Consider the following 20700-nt stretch of genomic DNA (forward strand, 5'->3'; position numbering starts at 1 on the left):
TCTCCGCCTCATGATCTCAATTAGGGCAAAAGTAATCTGTATACACCTGATGACTTGTCTCTAATGAACACTTGGGGCTCAGAGGCTTACCTAATCTATAAGAAGGCAGCTGGGATCCAAGGCTCTTTTGTGCCTACCTGGCTATAACTGCTACTGGCACTGGCTCATGACTATCTCCCAGAACCTGGACCCTAGATCCTACCTGTTTTGATTTCCACAACTACCTGACCCTCTCATTTTAGCTGACTTCTCTGGCCTTAAATTCTTGCCTATCTGAACCCATTTATTATATATACTACATTCTCCCAGACCTAAGTACCTCTTTTGAACTGGGCAACTGGCCAGCTGTCCAACAATCAACAGCAATTTGGCATTCACTTCTGAGTAACTATGTATATGGCCAATATAGCAGGCAACAAATAAATGTCCTTTCAAAATTTTCTTGTTTTAATAAAGGAAAATATGAAGCAGAATCTAAATAAATTCTACGTCAGGCTATGAAGCTATTCAGAAATAAATGACTTGTCAAATGAAATTGACCCCACCATAGTGAAGTATCTTGATGTCATAATGCCTTATTAATCCCTCGAGTAAAATCATAATACAGGCTATATGGACGCAATGTGTCCCAGGAAGGCTCCAGCAAAGGCATAACTAGACTATATTTCTAGAGTACCTGTGTCCTAGTATGACCCAACTGTCCTTAGAAATACTGAATAAAGCAGGGCATAAGGGATTAGGCAAAACAAACTTTTTTTTTTTTTTACACTTGTACTTCTGTTTGAATATTTAGAACCCTCATCCCACAAGTCCCTATTTCAGTATACCAAGAACTGAGCAAAAGCGATGTCTAAATCTCATATTAACAAATAAAAAGTCCGGGACTGGGGCTGTGGCTCAGCGGTAGCGCGCTTGCCTGGTATGTGTGAGGCACTGGGTTCAATTCTCAGCACTGTATATAAATAAATAAAATAAAGGTCTATCAACAATATATATATATATATATATATATATCCAAAATCCTTTTGGCTACTGATAGTTTTACCAATGAATCTGAAGAAATAATAATATTTAAGGTTTATTAAGCACTTACTATGTGGCAGGTATCCTTCTAAGATGCTTTCTATAATAACTGTCTCACAGCAATCACTCTGTGAGGTAGATATAATTTTACAGATGATGAAATTAGGGCAGAAATGTTAAGTAACTTGCCTAAGACCCCAGGGCTAGTAACTGATGAAACCTAGCTGGGCATGGTGGTGTATGCCTGTAATCCTAGTAACTCAGGAGGCTGAGGCAGGAAGATCACAAGTTGAAGGCCAGCCTCAGCAAATTAATGAGACCCAGTTTCAAAAAATAAAAAGGTTGGATGTGGCTCAGTGACTAAGTACTCCTGGATTCAATCTCCAGTACACACATAAAAAAGAAAGCAATCTAAATTGAACCAGTACAGTCTAATTCCAAAGCCTATACTCTTACTTATCATGCCACGCTGAAATTTTAAAAAGCTTTAAGCCAGTGGTGCATGCCAATAGTCCTACCTACCCAAGAGACTAAGGCAAGGGGATCACTTGAACTCACAAGTTAGAGACCAGCCTGGGCAGCATGGAAAGACCCTGACTCAAAAACAAAACACACAACTTCAAAACTATTAATCAAATCTATCTCTTTATTATCAGACCAAAAATCTAGCTCTTCATTATCAGACCAAAAAAAACCCACAAACAAACAAAAAAACCAAACCTACAAAAAAACAAGCTAAGTGCTCTGCCTAAGCTATGGTCACAGAGCCGGGCAACAGGAATAGTAGAAAAAACTAGGGTCCAGATCTCCTGCTTCTAGACAGGAATTCTTTACCACGCTAGGTTATCTGAGCCAATCCAGATCAGTGAAGGAACCTTCTTGACCTAATCCCTTTGATATTCACAAAAAGAAAAGCCCCTGCATTTGCCTCAAAGAGTATAGCAATTACTTATTTATGGGTCTTTTCCCCAGGTTGGGCTGGATGAAGATAATGCTAGTACCACATCTGTCTATGGCTATACATTTTCCTGGTCCTTCTTCATACATCTCCTCATTTGGTTTGACCTTGTAACCCCATGCCTTCCAACTCACATTTGAAGCAGCTGACACTGTTCCTGCCTACATCCTGGTCACAGGAAGCCACAGCTGGCAGAACAGCAGCACTATGTCCCTGCTGAGCCAGCAGATGCTGCTCCCCAGGGCAGGGCAAGTCTAAACCTTTTCCATAGCCATTCTTTCCCACTACCCTTTGACATGAATTTGCTGGTAACTTCCTTCTCTTTATCATCTTAGGATATATAGACTTGCTGCTCTAGGATATGGCAAAATGCATGCTTATTATATAAAACAAATAAACCCCTTCTAAATTCATATTCTAGAATCTGTTCTCATTTTTTCTCAGAAAGCAACAGAACATAGTGATTGAGAGGCTTTGAGGCCAGACAGACCTGGATTCAAAACCCAGCTTTGATACTTATATCTATCATGACTTGAGGCAATTTAGTTTAGGTTGCTAAGGTTTTCTTATTGATAAAACAGGATAATAATTGATAGTACCTACTTTGTTGGGTTGTTGTGAGGGTTATATGAAAGGTCACCATAAGTCCTTAACACAGTGACTGGCACAGAATGTGACTATGCTGTTGTTGCTGTGTCACACTCAACTGCCACTTCTGCTCTTTGGCTCCAAACATTAAAAGCTCTAAGGGCTAGGATTCACATTAACTACTACTCACATACTGGGCACAAGTCTGTGGGAGGTGCACAAGCTGGAAGGGTGAAAAGACCTTTGGAGTCACAGGCAAGGCTTCACTAACTCAAAATGAGCCCCAGACGTTATTTCAGACCTGACAACACTCTAAATGGAAGAAACCACAATTGTTCAATATGCATAAGTTGGGATCCAACCTGCCTCTGGCACCTGACCTGCTCTTCCCACACCATACCCTATGCTCCAGTCACAACTAACTTCACTATTTTAAACAATTCACGTTTTTCATGTCTCTCAGCCTCTGTATGCCCTGTTCTTTACACCTCTTTCTCCTTCTTTTTTTTTTTACCATACTTTATTTTTTTAAATTGTTTCAGTTTTTATTTTTTAATTGCCAATGAATCTTTATTTTATTTTTTTATATGTGGTGCTGAGAATTGAACCGAAGTGACTCAAACATGCTAGGCAAGTGCTCTACCACTGAGCCACAACCCTAGCGCCTTTACCATACCTTAATGCTTCATTTTAATTTTTTAAGTCAACTTGTTGTCTTACTTATTTTTAAATGCATATATAAACCCTAAAATTAATGGGATTTAATAATGTATTAATGGGGTTAATCAACATTAATGGGGTTTAATACTTCAAAGTCTACCTCAAATACTATTTCCTCTCTGAAGGTAACTCTGTTCAGTTCTCTCAAACAGAATTATCCTTCCTTCCTGTATATCCCCACAACACTTGTCCTTACTTCTATGGCAGCAGCTAACACAGAATAGTCATTTTTTTTAAGTTGTAGATGGACACAATATCTTTATTTTATTTATTTATGTGATGCTGAGGATCGAACTCAATGCCCCACATATGCAAGGCAAGCATTCTACCACTGAGCCACAACCTCAGGCCCCAGAATACTCATTTTTATTTACATGGTCAGTGTCTCTCACTGGACTCCAGGATCAGTGAAGGCAGGGTCTATCTTCCATCTACTGGGATTTTTTCAGCTTCACAGAGTACGTAATACTTGTTAAAGTATGAATGGATCTTGGAGATATGAAGAAATAATACAGTTAAAACCAACTATCCTATAACTATTCAGGCTTTTGCTAAGTACCCACTGAAACTATATGGCCACCTTTTCTATCTTTTGCTCATCTACCTATAAGAATACTTAATTTTGGCTTAAAAGGTCCTCTTACCTTTTCTATGCCCCATACTATGCTGAACATAATACATAAAATGAATTATAAAAAGGCAAAACACCAACTTCCTATTGGGGAAATGCAAAATGATAGGAAATGCTCTAAAAATGATAATAGAAACACAAAACAAAATATTTTTCTGCAATATACTCTACAGAGACAACATAGCATGGTAGAAAGATCATGAGTATTAAATTCACAGATCCCTGAAGATGAAATCTGGCTCTATCATATACTTATTGAGGGAATTTGAACAAGTATGTTTCTGAACCATAAATTTTCCTACTTCTTTTAGACTGGAATCTCCATAATATTGGTTATCCTCAAGGAATGAAGAAAATTGAAGAGTCAAAAATGATATCTAGAATTTTGGAGGTGTCATCAACTAGGATAGCAGGTGAAAGAAGGTAAAAAGTCTGAGAGGAGAAAATGAGCTCCATTTTGAATGCACTGGGTCACCTGTGGGAAATTCAGATAGAGGTGACTGGGAAAGTGCTGAATACTGCAGAGCATTCCAGGCTGGAGATCTAGTCAGGAGGTCTGGTAAGAAGAGATGGGATGAGATCACCCAGGAAGAGTGCCAGATGAGAGGAACAAGGGCCAAGGACTGAACCCTGGGGCATTATCAACACTGATGAGAAAGAAGAAAGAAAGGAAAGAGGAAGAAAAGTAAGAGTCTGAGGCATAAGGGAAATTAGGCCAAGGAGGTAAAGAACTGGATGAATCAGAGAGTTATCAATGGTGCCAAGCACAGCACAGATGTTCAGAGAGATAAGATCTCAAAACTATCTTTAACTTAGTGATTTGATAGCTTACCTTCTTCAGAAGATCTTATCCTGAAAACCTTATGAGAAGGGTGAGGAAGTAGTCAGGCTGCAAGGATGGAGGAGGTGGATGGGTGGTGAGTAGAGGATCCTAAGAACTGTAAAAGTTCTCAATGGCTTGAGAAGAGATCATACTAGGTGGAACTATGAGGACCCATAAGTATGGGAGAGGCTTTGTGTGTTTATAGCCTGGGGGGAAGGAACCAATAGAAGAGGGAAAGATTGCAAGCGCAGAAGAGGAAGGAGGCGCCAAGAGTGTGAAGGCCCAGAAGCAGCAGGTAGAAAGGGATAGGGTCAAAGGCAGGAGAGAGACTGATCTTGAATAGGAGATGGGCACCTTCCCCTTTGAAATTGGAGGACTCTTATTCACACTTCATTCCACAGGCCAAATATTGCAGTCTCAATAAAGTACCTGAAATAGGAGTGCATCTTCAGAGCTTGTATCAAAAATTCTGTTAGAATTAGAGTTGGCAAAAACTGCCATACAGTGGGGGCAATTCTAATCTTAAAATTGTGTCAACGAGGGTTGTATATAAAGAACCACTTACAACTTCTATATAAATTTAGACACAATGAGTAAGAGAAGTATCCCTTTGTGTAAAGATGACAGTTTCACTCTCTTTGATTAAGAAAGGACTTAAAAGATGGCTATTTATTGTTAGAAAATTATCAATATCAATATAATCTTAAGATCTCCAACATTTAAATGGTTATTTTGAATAACTCCATTCAATAGGTCAATTTTTTTAATTATTAGGATTTCACAGCTCACATCCTATAGAAACTAGTTCCTAAAACTACCTACCAGTGGAATATTATGGCTGAAGTGATTAGGTAGTTACAAATATCATAGAGTTCAGGTAAAAGATGGCTCTTGATATGTGGCTCAGAACTTTGGAATCACAGCTGAGTGCTTGTAAAAGACCTCAGAACACCTGAAGATATTTTCTGGAGAGAATGCTAGGTTTATCTCTAGGCACTTCTATAGATTACATTGATGCTAAAATGTACTGAACTCCTGCCACATAAAAATGTAAGACAGCAAACTCTCAACAGAACAACAACACTGTTTTTTTTAAACAACACAGAATATCTGCATTACAGATCCTTTTGAAGATTAAAATTTGGTACTTGCTAGAAACCTATTTAAAACACTGAATATTTAGAGAGAATGGTTAACCTTCAATTCTTCTGGAACTTCCCAGTTTAGTCTCAGTTCAAGGTTAGTGCATCCCAAATCTCCAAAATACTTGGACCAAGGCTGGACCATATTATCTTCTTTAATCCATGTATCTTTACCCATAATCACCTTACTTTCTTATATGTCTATTACCTGTCTCCCTAACAAAACTTGAGTTCTAAGAATGCATGCAGCTTGTCTGTTTTGTTCTCAGGGCATGGGGCAGAGACTGGGCACATAAAAAACACTCTAACAATTTATCACATTATCAAATGAATGATGAAATATTTCCTTAACCCTCCACAATCAATCATAAAATCCTATCAATTCATCTTTACACCAACTCTTAAATTTATCCATCCCCCCTAATTTCTACTTCCACCACTTTAACTCAGATCCTTCATTAAAAAACTGCTCTCTCTGTTCCAGTTTTCTTTCCCTCAGGTCCATCCTAACTGCTGCAATATTCACCTTGCTGAACGAAGTTGGCTGTAATCACATTATCTCACTCCCTTCTAACACCCTCATAGCTCTCTACTGCTTATCAAATAACGACCAAACTCTGGGCCTAACATTCTCAGCCCTCCATGATATGGCTCTGTACCTCCCTTCCCAGACTTCTCTCCCACTGCTCCTCAGTCATTCCCCACATTCCAATCACTTTGGATGACCAGGGCCAGACATTCTACCATGTCCAATGCCATTGTCCTTGAGCCTCTGTTTATGTTGTTCTCTCTGCCTAGAATGTTTTAGTTCATCCCTCATTTCTAAAATCTAAGGTCTAATTCAAACATTACTCTTGTTATGAAATTTACCCAGGGTTCTCTTGTCAAAAGTGACACCAGTTACAACCTATTTTAGGGTAAAGAATGGACTTTGTGAATCTTTATTTACTCCAAGAGCACTGAATGCCTCACTGAAGAAGTACTTGTTGAACAAATCAATCACATTTTATATGAGGCCACCCAAGTTTCTCTGACTTCCTTAATAGTCAGTTAATAGAGTATGGGTAACAACTGACATAGCCAAGAAAACAGCAAAACATTTAGTGCAGATGGACACAACAGAAGATTTAGGTGATACACACTGGTGACCAATAAGTCAAGAAGCGATTTAAGCACTAGTAGAGGTTGTTGCCTAAGGCCTTTTATAAAGTTCTTTCTAATTCTAAGGCTTCACAAAAGAAACATAACCTGATGGCACTTCACAAATTATCCAGCCCTCTAAAAATATAGCCAAAACAACAGGAAATCCTCTCCCTGATTCCCTCTTTAGTTCCTAAATATAATCAATTCTTTGAGAAAGAAATACTGATAATTGGTCATTTTCCCCCTAGAGTTTAGTTCATTTCATATAGAAACATTTGTCATTAGGGAAATAAAAAAAGTCATGTTACCTTTTGTGTCCACAGCACTTAGAAAATCATATAGTGTTTTCACATGCATTATTTCATAAGATTAATTCATTCAACAAATATTGATCAAATGCTTACTATAGAGCAGGCACTGCTCCAGATGATAATATGAGAAAATGAACATTAAACAAATATACTATATGCCAAATGTTAAGTTTTATGAAGAAAAATGAAGCATTAATGGGCTATTTAATAGGCAATTTGGCTGATCTGTTTTATATAGGTTAGCCAAGAAATGATATTTAGAAAAATTCTGTAAAAGATGTGAGATATTATCTATTAGCATGATCTTAATTTTCTAGATTGGAGAAACTGAGACTCCGAATGGTTGTGATATGCCCCAAATCATCTAGAATAATTCTTGATCAACTACTAAAGTTAAAAAGAGGAATCAGACTTAGGAATGCTTAATTAAATTCCTTTCCCTCTACGTAACCTTATTTGGTGAACAAGAAATCCCATATATGCCCATCATTAATCCATCACCATGGGAATGGCCCACCTTTCAGCTCTAAAATATTTGCTTCAATTTGATTTGGTGAATAAAACAACTAAACTACCATTTTGTTTTCTTATATTATTGGGAAAAATTTTAACAGAATAAAGCAACAATTTAAAATATGTAGTTTTTATTTAAAATAGAAAGCAACATCTTTATAAACTTATTGTATAAAAACAAGCAATGGAACAACTCATTAGCAAAACTTCAAAATCATTCCGAATGAACATAAATCTTCCCTTAATAGCCTGTCTCTGTGCTGCATACCTGTTGAAAGTGTGTGAAAACAAATTTGGCAAGGATTTTCTGCCACGAACTTATGAGCCTGTGTGTACATGTGTAAGTGTTTTTCATTTGAGGAAACTGCTGGCACTAACATTAGTGAAGTAAGAAGAAAATTGTAAGGACTGTTGGGAACTGTTACCCTCCACACCTAAACTGAATGAAACTTAAAAATATCTTCTTTTCTAAGGTGGGGCTGAAGATCTGGGCATATTACTAAAATTCAGAGAGAAGGAGGAACCTGTTCTGTTGCACGAGAATCAAGTTGGGCCATAAGGAAGGAGATCTCTGAGCCAGGCCTGGACGAACAGGTAGAATACTAAAAAGTGAAGTGAAAAGAACTGAGTGCATTCCACCAGGAGGGGACAAGACCCGAAGGCGGAAAAACCCTAAAGGAACAAAATAGTCTGCAATCAAACACAAAGTGCAACAAATGTGAAATACAATTAAAGATGTATTTGTAGGTACAACTATTAGGTATATTTTGTAGATAAGGAAACTGAAGTCCAAAGAATTTAAGTGATTCACCTAAGGACAAACAAGGACAAACTGGAACTAAAGCCACGGCTTTACATTCCCACGTAGGTGCTCTTTCTGAAATAATATTCTGGCTTAGACTGGAGATGCATTATAGTGGGCGGGAGTGAATATTCCTTTGAAAAGTAACAATAAGTGAAGAGGTTGTTAATTGTCTGAAGATCACATGGCTGAATAACTGCAGTGGTGTTGATAAGAGCTGGGGTCTCTGGGAGAGCCTGTCTAGGGCCGCTGGCCCACCATCCTTCTCCCCCAGAGGCATAGCTCTTACCCATTTATATTTTAGGACTCAACTGACTAAGAAGAGTTATAAACCACAGGGGTTATTAGGAATGTAAATAAAAAGGAGTTCATTTTTCTTCTTCTTTATTTTGACTGCCTAACATCAGAAGAACTGAGCCAATTGAGGCTGAGGATCAAATAATATAAAATTTTATTTATTTTATTATATTTTTTTTATATTTATTTTTTAGTTATAGTTGGACGCAATACCTTTATTTCACTTATTTATTTTTACGTGGTACTGAGGATCAAACCGCTGAGCCACAACCCCAGCCCAATATAAAATTTTAAAAGTGGGAAACAGAAATACATTGTAATGAATGTAGAGTTGGGAGGCCTGAGTTCTAATACTGACTGGTTCTACTACTAAGAGTGGTGCTAGCTTTTGCAAAGTACTTCACCTCATAAAATTTATAAAATGAAGAGGCTGATCTAGCTGATGTCTAAGATTACCAAATTATAATTTTCTGTGATTTTCTGATTCCTTTGTGGACAAAGGAATAGAGGAAGAGTTGAAGGTAAAATGAAACTTTGGGAAGCCATATACAATTTCTGAATGCAACAGGAATGTGCCCTATTTAGAGACACATCAATCAATCCTGTAATTTGAATTTTTGTTTATAGAACTTTCTTATAACAGAGTACAATTAATAAATAAAAAGAACACACAAATTATCAGTTCTAAGAAATGGGAAAAAGGAATAGGAATCAACTAGGAAAGCTAGGAAGGCATTCTTTCAACTTAATCCATAAACTTTCTTGTTGCCTATTATTGTTATTAGGAATATATATGGGTATTTAAAATTCAGCAAGTATTATGATTCATTAGAGAGTATTTTCTGTAGTGAAGACAGAGGGACACTTTCAACAGTCCTTGACTTTATACACCCCCCAAAAAAATTGGGGGAGGAGGCAAATTAATTGAGAATTGAGAAGTAAGACTTCATAGTTTGAAAGAAGGGGAGCCAAAATTAAATGAGCCTAAGAAAATAGTCGGGGGGGGGCAAGAAAAAAGGAGAGTTCAAGTTCTTAAAAATATATATTTGCTTTGGCTTACATATATATAAAGAAACTCTGGCAGACACTGCTATGAGTGGTTGTCAGTACAGAAGACTAAGGGAGAAGGCATATGAGGGACAAGGATAAAAGGGAAACTTTTACCAAATAAATACCTTTGAATTTTTAACCAGTTAAACGTATTACCTATTTTAAATGGTAAACAAATAAAATTATTAAATGCCCCTTAAACTCAAATATTTGTAACAATTGAAAATTAAGAAATCCAAAGAAAGGAGGCATTAGAACAGAGTACCAACAGGGAAAGAAAATGTAAAGTTGTAGCACTGGGAGGTCTGAGGAATTCAAAGAGAGGAAGATCCAGGTTGTTGCAGTGACCAGCTGGAAAAGTCACTGTGGAACCCAAAAAGAACCTCAGAAGCTTGGGACAGGACAAACCAGCCCCCAACTGGAATAAAGAACAGCTTCCTGAAAATCTGATATACAATTTGCATGGCCCTGGGTGCCTCAGGAATGTGGAATCCAAAATGGGATGACACCAGAACTTAAAAATAATAGGGAACTGGTTCTCTCTTACCCCCAAAAAAGAAAGAGGGAAGGAACAAAAAAACAAGTTTCTGGGAGAAAATGAGACCTGAGAAAAAGATAAAGGATTCTGCATTTAGCACAGAAAAGAGATAATATTTTGCTAAGATTTATTTAAGGCAGCCCTTGAAATGCAAACAGAAAGGAATGTCCTCTTAAAGTCACTTCTACCTTCATGAATGTTTGATTTGTGGGTTAATTCCCAGTGTGCTTCCTTGTAGGAGAGGCCCTGCTAATTTAGCATAGTGCAAGGCCTAATTAGTAAGAAGTATTAGTAATACTAGTAAGATTTGCAAGTGAACTCGAGGAAGCACATTAATTTTAATCAACTGAAAAATTCCTCACTTAAAAGTACAATGTGGGGGCTGAGGGTCGTAGCTCAGCAGCAGAGCATTTGCCTAGCGTGCACAGGGCTCTGGGTTTGTTCTCTAGCACCATAAAAATAAATAGAAAAGTAAGTAAAAGTACAATAAATACTTCTGAAATGCTAGCAGAGCTTCCTTTCTCTTAATGCCTCCACAACTATAGGTGTTGTTTGTTTTATAATAATCATTAACTGAGTGTTTGTATTTTATAAACAGTTTTTTAAAGAGTACCCCCCGCCCCCCCCAAAAAAAAATTACAACTAAGGTTATCCTTTCCAGGGACAATTTACCTTTGTGACAAAGCCAAAGGCTCAAGTCAGACTTTCTATCATGAGCCAGTCCCATAATAGAGCTACATCAACAATTTGGCCTATCCAAAGAATAACACACATCAGGGCCGGAGACCTACTCTCTTTGAAGAGTTCTCACTTGCAATCCAGACCACTGAAAACTGAGGCATTGGAAGAGGAAAGAGAAAAACAGGGCAGGAACCAGAGGGTACAGAAGGGAAAATGGGTTCTGAGAACTAATATATTTATATATTTTTCAAATCTTAAGTCAGGTTCAAGAAAACAAAGTTTAGTTTGTATATGAGTTGGAAAAATAAATAGTTTAGACCCAGAGAGATAAAGTGACTTGCTAACAGTCATGAATTCTTTTGTGAAGTTTTTTTCCTTCACGTAAATTTTCCCATATAAATTATTTGTGGTATCTTGGACAATACATATTTTTAAAAAGTAAATAATAAATAGTGAATTATTATAGAGTCAAAATTCCTTACTTCCAGTCTACTGTTCTTTATATTTCTTAAACTGGAAAGATTTAGACCACTGGTTCCATTTTTTCTTACTATGTAACTACTCTACGCAGGAACAGAAGCACCTGGGTAAAGAGCCATTTTGTGTAGAGCTGTCTTAAACTCCTTTTGTCATCCCAAACTAAAAATGCCTCCATAGCTATAGCTAAATCTGTTACTTCTATTCCATCTTCAAGTCAAAAAAGCTTAACTTTCTTCTCAAATTGAAAGACAAAAATGCAATTTAGTTAAGGGCAGTATTGTTAACAGAGACAGTTTAGTTAAGTTTTATATTGTAAATATATAACTACACAAAGTCATTTCCCCCGTTATCTGGAAAAACCTATCAATCTAATTCTTTATAATTCTTTAAATGGCATCTGTTGGATAGCAGTCCCCTAAAATGTATTTGATGTTAGCCCTCAGGATTCAATGGCTAATTGGTTAGCTGGTGAAACATCTTGGAGGCTTTGCTTCTCTATCTGTTGCTTTGTTTCAGTAGTTAACTATGAGAAAGAAAACTAAGATTTAGTCAAGTATTTGGGAAGTCTGAAACCCTTGGCCAAAGGAAGACTGGTATTTCTTTCACCTGTATTTCCTACTACAGGAAGAACAGAATTGACTTTGCTGCAAGAATCCATCCAGACAACTATGTAACAAGACCAAAGACCTGGAGTCCTCCTCCTTGGCTCAGAGTGCTTTATTCTATTCCTGTCCCCAGCAGCAATGCTCTAATGTCACAAAAGGGACCGTACAAGAGAGCAAACTCATCCTCTCCACTATATTAACCACAGACTCTGCTGATTTGCAATAGTAACATCATCTTTATATTTAAAGATAGAATTTCAAATGTGTGTGTCTAAGAGCTTCCACAGGGCTATACTATATTATCTTCTTTTTCTTCTTTTTATTGACACTAATAAATATTCTTTTTCCTTCCTTTTGGTGCTGGCTATTGAACTCAGGGTCTTGTGCATGTGCTCTATCACTGAGCTACAATCCGTATGTCCTCTTTTTCTGATCTGACCTGAAGCCAATACCAGAAGTCCTATTAACAGAGTTGACAAGAAGATCCACAAATGATCCTTACCAGCAACTAAATGGTAAAACAACCCCTGAAAATCAGAACCAAAAAAAAGCTAACTACTTCTCTTCTCCCCACTCTGGCAAAATGCCACAGCTCTTTCTCCCCATCTCCCACAGCCTTTTAGGAAAGGGGCATCTGCGGCTGCACCTCCTCCAACTCACTTTCTGCGTCAAATAGTATGGGTCAAAGTCCTCCAGGGGAACCGCAACCAGGCCTTGGGGGATGTCCCCGTAGATAAAAGGCAAACTCTTCCCTGCTTCCAGGTCACTGTTTGGCTTGGGCTTGCTGTCTTCATCGTCTTCCCGATGGCTGCCATCGGCCTTTGGTGGTTTCTTGAGCTTGCTCTCAGCAATGCGCCTCTCAATGTTTGCCAGCGACTCAGGGGTGAAAGGCTTGAAACTATCAGGGCCTGGTGGTGCAAGCAGCCGCGCTGCCATCTTCTCATCCTGCAGCAGCTTCGTTAGTTATGCTGCGTCCAGGACAGGTCAGCTCTAGAAGAAACAGCAACACAGACAGCATTAATCAATCACTGTTCTAAAAAGAGGCCAGACTAAACCATCTCACTCTCAACCCTATTCACAACCTTTGCAACACATAGTCTCTTCCATGACTTCTTTTTTCTTCAGGAAATCTGTGGCATGAATGGACTAGGTAATGTTCATAACCACCCCTCACGGAATGATCAGCCTGGGAAATGGAAAGATAGGAGACTCCTCGGTTGCTAGCAATTGTTACATTTACTTAGATCCAACTTACTGTTAGAAACCATAGACAATAAAATGAAGTATTCCCTATCCTCAGGGAAGTTCTATTCTAAATTAATAAGGCATATTTAACATTCTGTTGGGCATATATTAACTCTCGTGTGGCCTTATATGCTCAGGTCACCTTCCTTTCCTGGATCTCCACTCCCCCCAAAAAAACAGTCCTCTTTAAGGGCAACACAAGGATAAGTTGCTCCTCTTCTCAAATTTCACTTGCTGAAAACAAAATTAGCCCTTAGAAACTTTGCGGGCACAAAATATGAATACAATAGCTTCCGTCTGCTTTAGTCCTTCCACTTCAAGTTATTTTTCAATTTACCAAGTTTTTAAAAATCTATCCACTATAAAAGTCCATAAGTATCTTCTTCTAAGACAAAGCTCCTGCCTGAGACAAACACTAAACATGGTTTTCTGTGGTGAGGGCAGATACTTCTCTATAAATACCTCCTGCTTGGCAATGAGAAAAAGCAAGTGCGAGTGGAATTCCAGAGAGCTTGTTCGTCCTGCCATGGTGGAGACCCCCAGAGGGGCTCAAGTCCAAAGTATGAGGCGTGAAAATGGAGAAACAACCCAAAATTCTTTTCTAAAATGAAAGACTGAATGCCATACAGGAGCTGGGGACTTGTAAGCCTGGTATTTGAAAAGCTGGGTTATCCATATACAAGCTTTAAATGGAGGAATTCTGGTGGCAAAAGCAACAGTGCTCAGTTCCTGCCAGAACACACAGAGTCTGGCAGCTCACCTGATGCTCAAAGTGCCACTTTCTTCCATTAGCTTTGTGGGCTCTAAAAGGACAACCTGGGAAAAAATTTAAAAGGTTAACAATTCTTTTCCCTCCTACTTAGCCCTCAGGGTCCATTTCAAGGCAAGAATCCATAAACTTGAAGTTCCTCAAGAGAATGGTAGTAGAATTAACTCTAAGTAATTTGGGAGTGCAATTTCTGAGAACTCCTTTCGTGAATCCACCTGCTCTGTAACCCCCATCCCTACCCCCATCCCACCCCCACCCCAGGCTCTGTCTATTGGTGGTGACTGCAGGGTGCTGCTGTGCAGCCTAGAGCATCTGTATGTGGGCTGGGCAGTTCACCTACTCCAGGGTTGATAAGGCCAGAACAACACACTTATCCCAGGTAGGTCCACATCGTTAGCCTCATGCTGCAGAGAAAAACATTCCACAGGCAGGAGATGGGGCCAGAAAAATAACTGCATGGACTTCAGAGCCGCAAGACATGTAGGTCCAGTCATTCCATTCTGTAGATGAGAAGGGATCTTAAGAGACGGCTTACCCAAAGTCCCAGGGCCAGGATTAAAAGTCACAGCCAAGAGCTCTGACATCTCATACTTCTTTTATTACAACAATAATCAGTTACCCACATCCTATCATATCTCCTATTAGTCCCCTAAAGCAATAGACTGGTACATTAAGGAAATCAAATAAAATGTTATGGCTCTACTGATCCTTTATTTACAAATATCCCCCCACATTGAATTCTTTTTCTCTCATTCCTTTCCTCCTGCCTATTAAATAAACCCCTCCTTCTCCACAAAGCCTTCCTATAAACTCCAGCCTTTGTTAATTCTTCCCTTTGTGCTCCTACAACGCTCCATCATGATCAGAGCTAACACTGATCATGGGCTGTTTCAAGCTCTTTGCTTTCATTAACTCACTTGTTTCCAAAACAACATATGAGGTAGGTATTATCACCATTTAACAAATGAAGAAACAGAGGCTTAGAGAACTAATACTCTTGTCTGAAGTCACACAGCTAGAAAATGACAAAGTCAGGACTCAAAACACCTAAAGTCACTTGTTTTGACACTTAAAACCACTGCCAAAACCAGAACCCACAATGGAACCCCAAAACTAGGACTCCCTGGCTTCTATATTCACATTCATCTTCAACCCTAGGTCACTCCTCTACTCAGAGGACAAAGAACACTTAGGATGCTGACAAATTCTAGTGATGTAACTACAGGCAGCTGGGCTCCTCATGGCAGTCCACAGCTAGGTCCTCTGCTCTTGCTCTGCTTCTGCTTCCTCTTGCCTTCTTCAGGACAGTGTCCTCTCAGTCATCTCTGCTTCCCAGCACATCTTCAACCTTCCTTTTTCCTTCCTCTATCTTTTTCCTGTACATCCTCATCTTCCAACTCACTCCTCATTCAGCCTCAGTAACACTATGTTATCTTGGTTCTAAACATAGCTGTAGTCTCCTCTCTCCCTCCTCCTCTAAGGGTTGGCCTTCTGAAATTTCTGTTACACTCTTTCTTTTAGGGATCTCAACTACTCAAAATAATCTGTATACAATGACTTTCAAATTTCTGTCAGCAGCCCTGACTGTTTTTCTGAGTCCCTCAGTTATCTCAAGGGGACTTGTCAACATTTCAAAATTCAAGCATTTAAAACTACTCTTACTTCCAAAGTGGATTCCTCCCAACTTTCTCATTTTTGTTACTAGGACCATGTTTTTTCCAATCATCTAACATGGAATCTCAGTCACCTCTACCCAGTTCTCCTTTGCTATCTACAACAAGTCAGTCACCAGTCTTCCCAATCCTTCCTGCAGAGCCTCCATTTTCAATTGCATCATCTACTGCAAAAGGTTCTACTGCAAAAGGTCCTATTGCAAAAGTCTCTCCCCTGGTAGATCATCTTCAATCTACCAGGTACATCTCCACAGATCTTTTTCACCAAAAATCCTGCTTTCTTTATGTTATTTCCCTCCTGCAAACCTACCAGAGTTCTAGAACTGATTCCAGACTCCTGTCATGTCACTACTACTCAAGGCCTTCAGTGACTTTACGCTTCTCAAGCATTCTCTTCCACTGGTTCCCTGCAAGAACATCTGCTCTGGTGACTGTTGTCTATTTTTTAATGTTTCTTTCTAAAGGTAAACATAATACAATATAGTAAATGAATCTGCAGTACACAACTTGATTATTCTGTACAAATGTGTACATCTGTGTAACCACCTCTAAGATCAAGACAGAGAAGATTTATTTCTCAGATGGCTCTCATAAGCTCTCTTATCAATAACCACCTCCAGTAAATGTTGTTCTGACATCTATCACTATAGATTAGTTTCACTGCTTCTTGAACTTCACCTAAGTAAAATATAAACAACTCCTGGATGTATGGCTTCTTTCCAACCTTATTTCTATGAATCCACCTTTGTTGTGAGTATGGCACACATTCTTTTGTTGCTGTGTAGTATTCCATGTACACATGCAGTACAATTTATTTCCTAATCTACTTTTACATGTAGATTATTTGTCATTTTAGGCTATTATGAATAAAAGCTACTAAGGACATTCCTGTTTATGTCTTTTGGTGGCCATATATATTCCCATTTTTTGGAATATAACAAGGGGAAGAATCTGGGTCAGAAGGCATATATTTAGCTTTAATGATATTCCTATCAACAACGTAAGAGAATTCCAGTTCCTCTACTTCCTCACCAACATTTGTAAATGACAGCCTTAATTTCACCCATCCTGGTGAGTGGACTATAGTATCACACAGTTTTGTTTAAAAAATTATTTATTGAGGTAAAACACATAAAATTAACTATTTTTAAAAAGAAAAACTCAGTAGCAATTTAGTTCCAAAACTTTCCCATCATTCCAAAGTAAAACCTCTTGTCCATTAAGCAGTTCAGTTTTTCCCCATCTCCCTACCGCCAGTCCCAGTTCCTTGTAACCATAAGTCTACATTTTCTCTCTACTGATCAATTCTGAATATTTTATATCAAAGAAATCATTCCATATGCATCTTTTTGTGTCTGGCTTCTTAGAATAAGAATATCAAGGTCCCTTCACATGTAGCATATAACAGTACTTTTTTTTCATTCCTTTCTATGAATGAATGATATTACATATGTATATATTACAATTTACATATACATTCACCCATTGATAGACATTTGGGTTCGTTCCACCTCTTGGTTATTATGAATAGTGTATACACATGTACTTGTCTTGGTTCCCATGTTCAATTTTTCAAAGCATGGACCTAGGAGTGCAATCGCAGAGCCACATGGTAATTCTTTGTTTAACGTTTCTGTAAAACTGCCAAACTATTTTCCACAGCAGCCTAACCATTTTTCATCCTCAATAGCAAAGTAAAAAGGTTACAATTTCTCCACTACCTTGTCAAACTTGTTATTTTCCCTTTTTCCTATCCCTTCCCTTCCCTTATTTCAAATTATGGCCATCCTAGTTATGAGGTAGTATCTCTTTTTCATATTTGCATTTTCCTAATGACACTGATTCATTTTTCATGTGTTTTTTTGGTTCACTACATGTTTTTTTTTTTTTTTTCCACTTTGGTAGTGAGGATTGAACCCAGGGGCACTTTGCCACTGAGCTACCTCCCTGGGACTTTTCTTTCTTTCTTTTTTTCTGAGACAGAGTCTTACTAAATTGCTTAGGACCCTACTAAATTGATAAAGTTGGCTTTAAATTTGTGATCCTCCTGACCCAGCCTCCTGAGTCACTGGGATTACAGGTGTGCACCACCATGCCTGGCTTCACTACAATTGTAATTATCAATGTTTGATGATATGGAGCATCTTTTCCTAGGTTTACTGGCTATTTAGACATCTGTTCTACAAAGTGCAGGTTTCAATCTTTACTCACTTTCTTCTATTGTGTTTACATTTTTCTAATTATTTTATGGCAGTTCTTTATCTATTCTCTATATAAGTCCAAGTATTTACCTCACCTTTATTTTCTTAGTGATATCGTCTGATAAGCATTAATTCTTTTTTTTTAAGAGAGAGACAGAGAGAAAGAGAGAGAGAGAGATATGAGAGAGAGAGAGAGAGAGAGAGAGAGAGAGAGAGAGAGAGAGAGAGAGAATTTCAATATTTATTTTTCAGTTTTTGGCAGACACAACATCTTTGTTTGTATATGCTGCTGAGGATCGAACCCAGGCCGCATGCATGCCAGGCGAGCGTGGTACCACTTGAGCCACATCCCCAGCCCAGCATTAATTCTTAATTTTACTAAAATCTAACCTATTAATCTTATCTTTCAAGTTGGTGCCTTTTAATTTTTTAAAGAAACCTGCCTCTCCCAAGATCACACAGGTATTCTATGTTTTCCTCTAAAAGCTTTATAGCTTTATCTTTCTCATTTAGATTCGTAATCCATTTGGAATAGAATTTTGTATATGATGAGAGGTAGAGGTTCCTTTTTCCCCCAATATTCAACTGACCCAGCATCACTTAATAAAATGTTACTTTCTCTTACTACAAAATATATGTCCATTTATTTTCTTGTCCTAAACCTCCTGAAGTCTTTCTTTCTTTCTTCCTTTTTTTACCTAAGTTATATTCATCCATCAAATCGACACTGTCTTGCAAAAAGTGAAAATAAACATTTCATATATAGAATGAACTTAGAGACCATCAAGTCCAGCTTTCCTTATCTGTAAATTAAGTAAGACAGGCTGGACTGCTTACTGCCAATTAGGATAGATGCAGAGCTAGAATCCAAGTTTCTTGCCTTCCAATATACAGTTGACCCTTGAATAATATAGCTTTTTTAAAAAATAAATTTCTGTTGTTTTATTTTACTTATTTTTTTTTTGAGAGGGAGAATTTATTTATTTTTTTTTAGTTTTCGGCAGACACAACATCTTTTGTTTGTATGTGGTGCTGAGGATCGAACCCGGGCCGCACGCATACCAGGCGAGTGCGCTATGTGGCTTGAGCCACATCCCCAGCCCTGAATAATATAGCTTTGAACTGCATAAGTCCACTTGTATGAAGATTTTTTTAAAAGATTTGTGACAATTTGAAAATACTCAGAGTAGGCAGAAATAGTGAAAAATTTAGAAAAAGGTGTGTCATGAAGGTACAAAATATACATAGATAATAGTCTATTTGATCATTTATTACCATAAAGTATGTAAAAATCCATCATAAAAAGTTAAAATCTATTAAATCATAACTGCATAAAATTAACTGTAGTACATATAGTATATAATTCTGTAATAATTTTGAAGCCACCCCTGGTTGCTACTACAGTGAGCTCCTGATGTGCTGCTAATCATCTCCATGTGAACAATTCTACCCTATAGCAAATTCTATACCTCAATAAAGTGATTTCTTGCAGCTCTTGTATATTTTCCCCTACATATATTCATAATATGCAAAATAAGTATTAACTGACCATTATTGGTAAGACTTCCATCAACAACAGGATATTAGTTTAAGTTTGGGGAGAGTCAAAAGCTAAATGTGAATTTGCGACTGCATGAGAGGGTGGGTATCCAATCTGTGTTGTTCAAGGGTCAACTGTAATGCTCTTTTCCCTGAACCACAGTCTCAGTCAATGCACCATATCCATCATACCACTACTCTCTCTGCTGCTCATCTTCCTGCAGTGCTAAAGGTAAAGACATGACCAAGCCCAGATTTGAAGCAACAAGAAAAGTGACTTTTGGCCCTCAGAGTCCCAAAAGAAAATAAACTTGACTCAAAGTTGAGGGCAATAAATGGCTAGGGCTTTCTTCTCTTGGTCATCCAGGAGGATTAAGACCTTAAAATGCCATTTGTAGCCTGGCAAATAATGAACAATTCAAATTAAAGATTATGGGGTGGAAAATAGAAAGAAAACTGATATTGAAGTGAGATTATAACAGGGATGAACGGTAGGGAAGTCATCCATGAGGAGTTGAGGAAGGAAACACTCTGTGCGAGGATGCACAAGAAAATATGCTGGGAGGGGCTGGGGCTGGGGCTGAGCGGTAGTGCACTTGCCTGGCATGTGTGAGGCACTGGTTTGATACTCAGCACTGCATATGAATAAATAAAAAATAAAGGTCTATCAACAACTACAAAAATATTTTTTTAAAAAAGAAGAAGAAAATATGCTGGGAAAAGGAACAAATAAAAAGTAGCAAGTAGTACTGAAATCATGTCTTGGGCTGGGGATGTAACTCAGTGGTGGAGCGCTTGCCTAGTATAACTGAGGTCCTCAGTTCAAGCCTCATCACTGCAAACAGAAGAAAACAAAACCAAAACCCAAAAACCCATAAAACCTTGTCACAGACTTGAAGAAAAAGAACAAAGGTGGAGGACTCACACTTCCTGATATCAAAACTTACTATGGTTATAGTAATTAAAAG

The 20700-nt window shown here is 38.1% G+C and overlaps 1 protein-coding gene across 9 annotated transcripts in view; it reads right to left on the minus strand.

Annotated features, from left to right (window-relative positions):
- Scn8a (sodium voltage-gated channel alpha subunit 8) overlaps nucleotides 1-20700 on the minus strand; it is a 177238-nt gene that overhangs the window by 106715 nt on the left and 49823 nt on the right. For all 9 annotated transcript variants that reach the window (XM_078014665.1, XM_078014672.1, XM_078014670.1 and 6 more), the window contains exon 2: nucleotides 12966-13295. In XM_078014665.1, coding sequence (XP_077870791.1) covers nucleotides 12966-13241 — 276 coding nt within the window. In that variant the 5' untranslated portion in view covers nucleotides 13242-13295. The remainder of the gene's footprint in view (nucleotides 1-12965; nucleotides 13296-20700) is intronic.

Source organism: Ictidomys tridecemlineatus, chromosome 6 (assembly GCF_052094955.1).
Source record: "Ictidomys tridecemlineatus isolate mIctTri1 chromosome 6, mIctTri1.hap1, whole genome shotgun sequence".
Classification (NCBI taxonomy): domain Eukaryota; kingdom Metazoa; phylum Chordata; class Mammalia; order Rodentia; family Sciuridae; genus Ictidomys; species Ictidomys tridecemlineatus.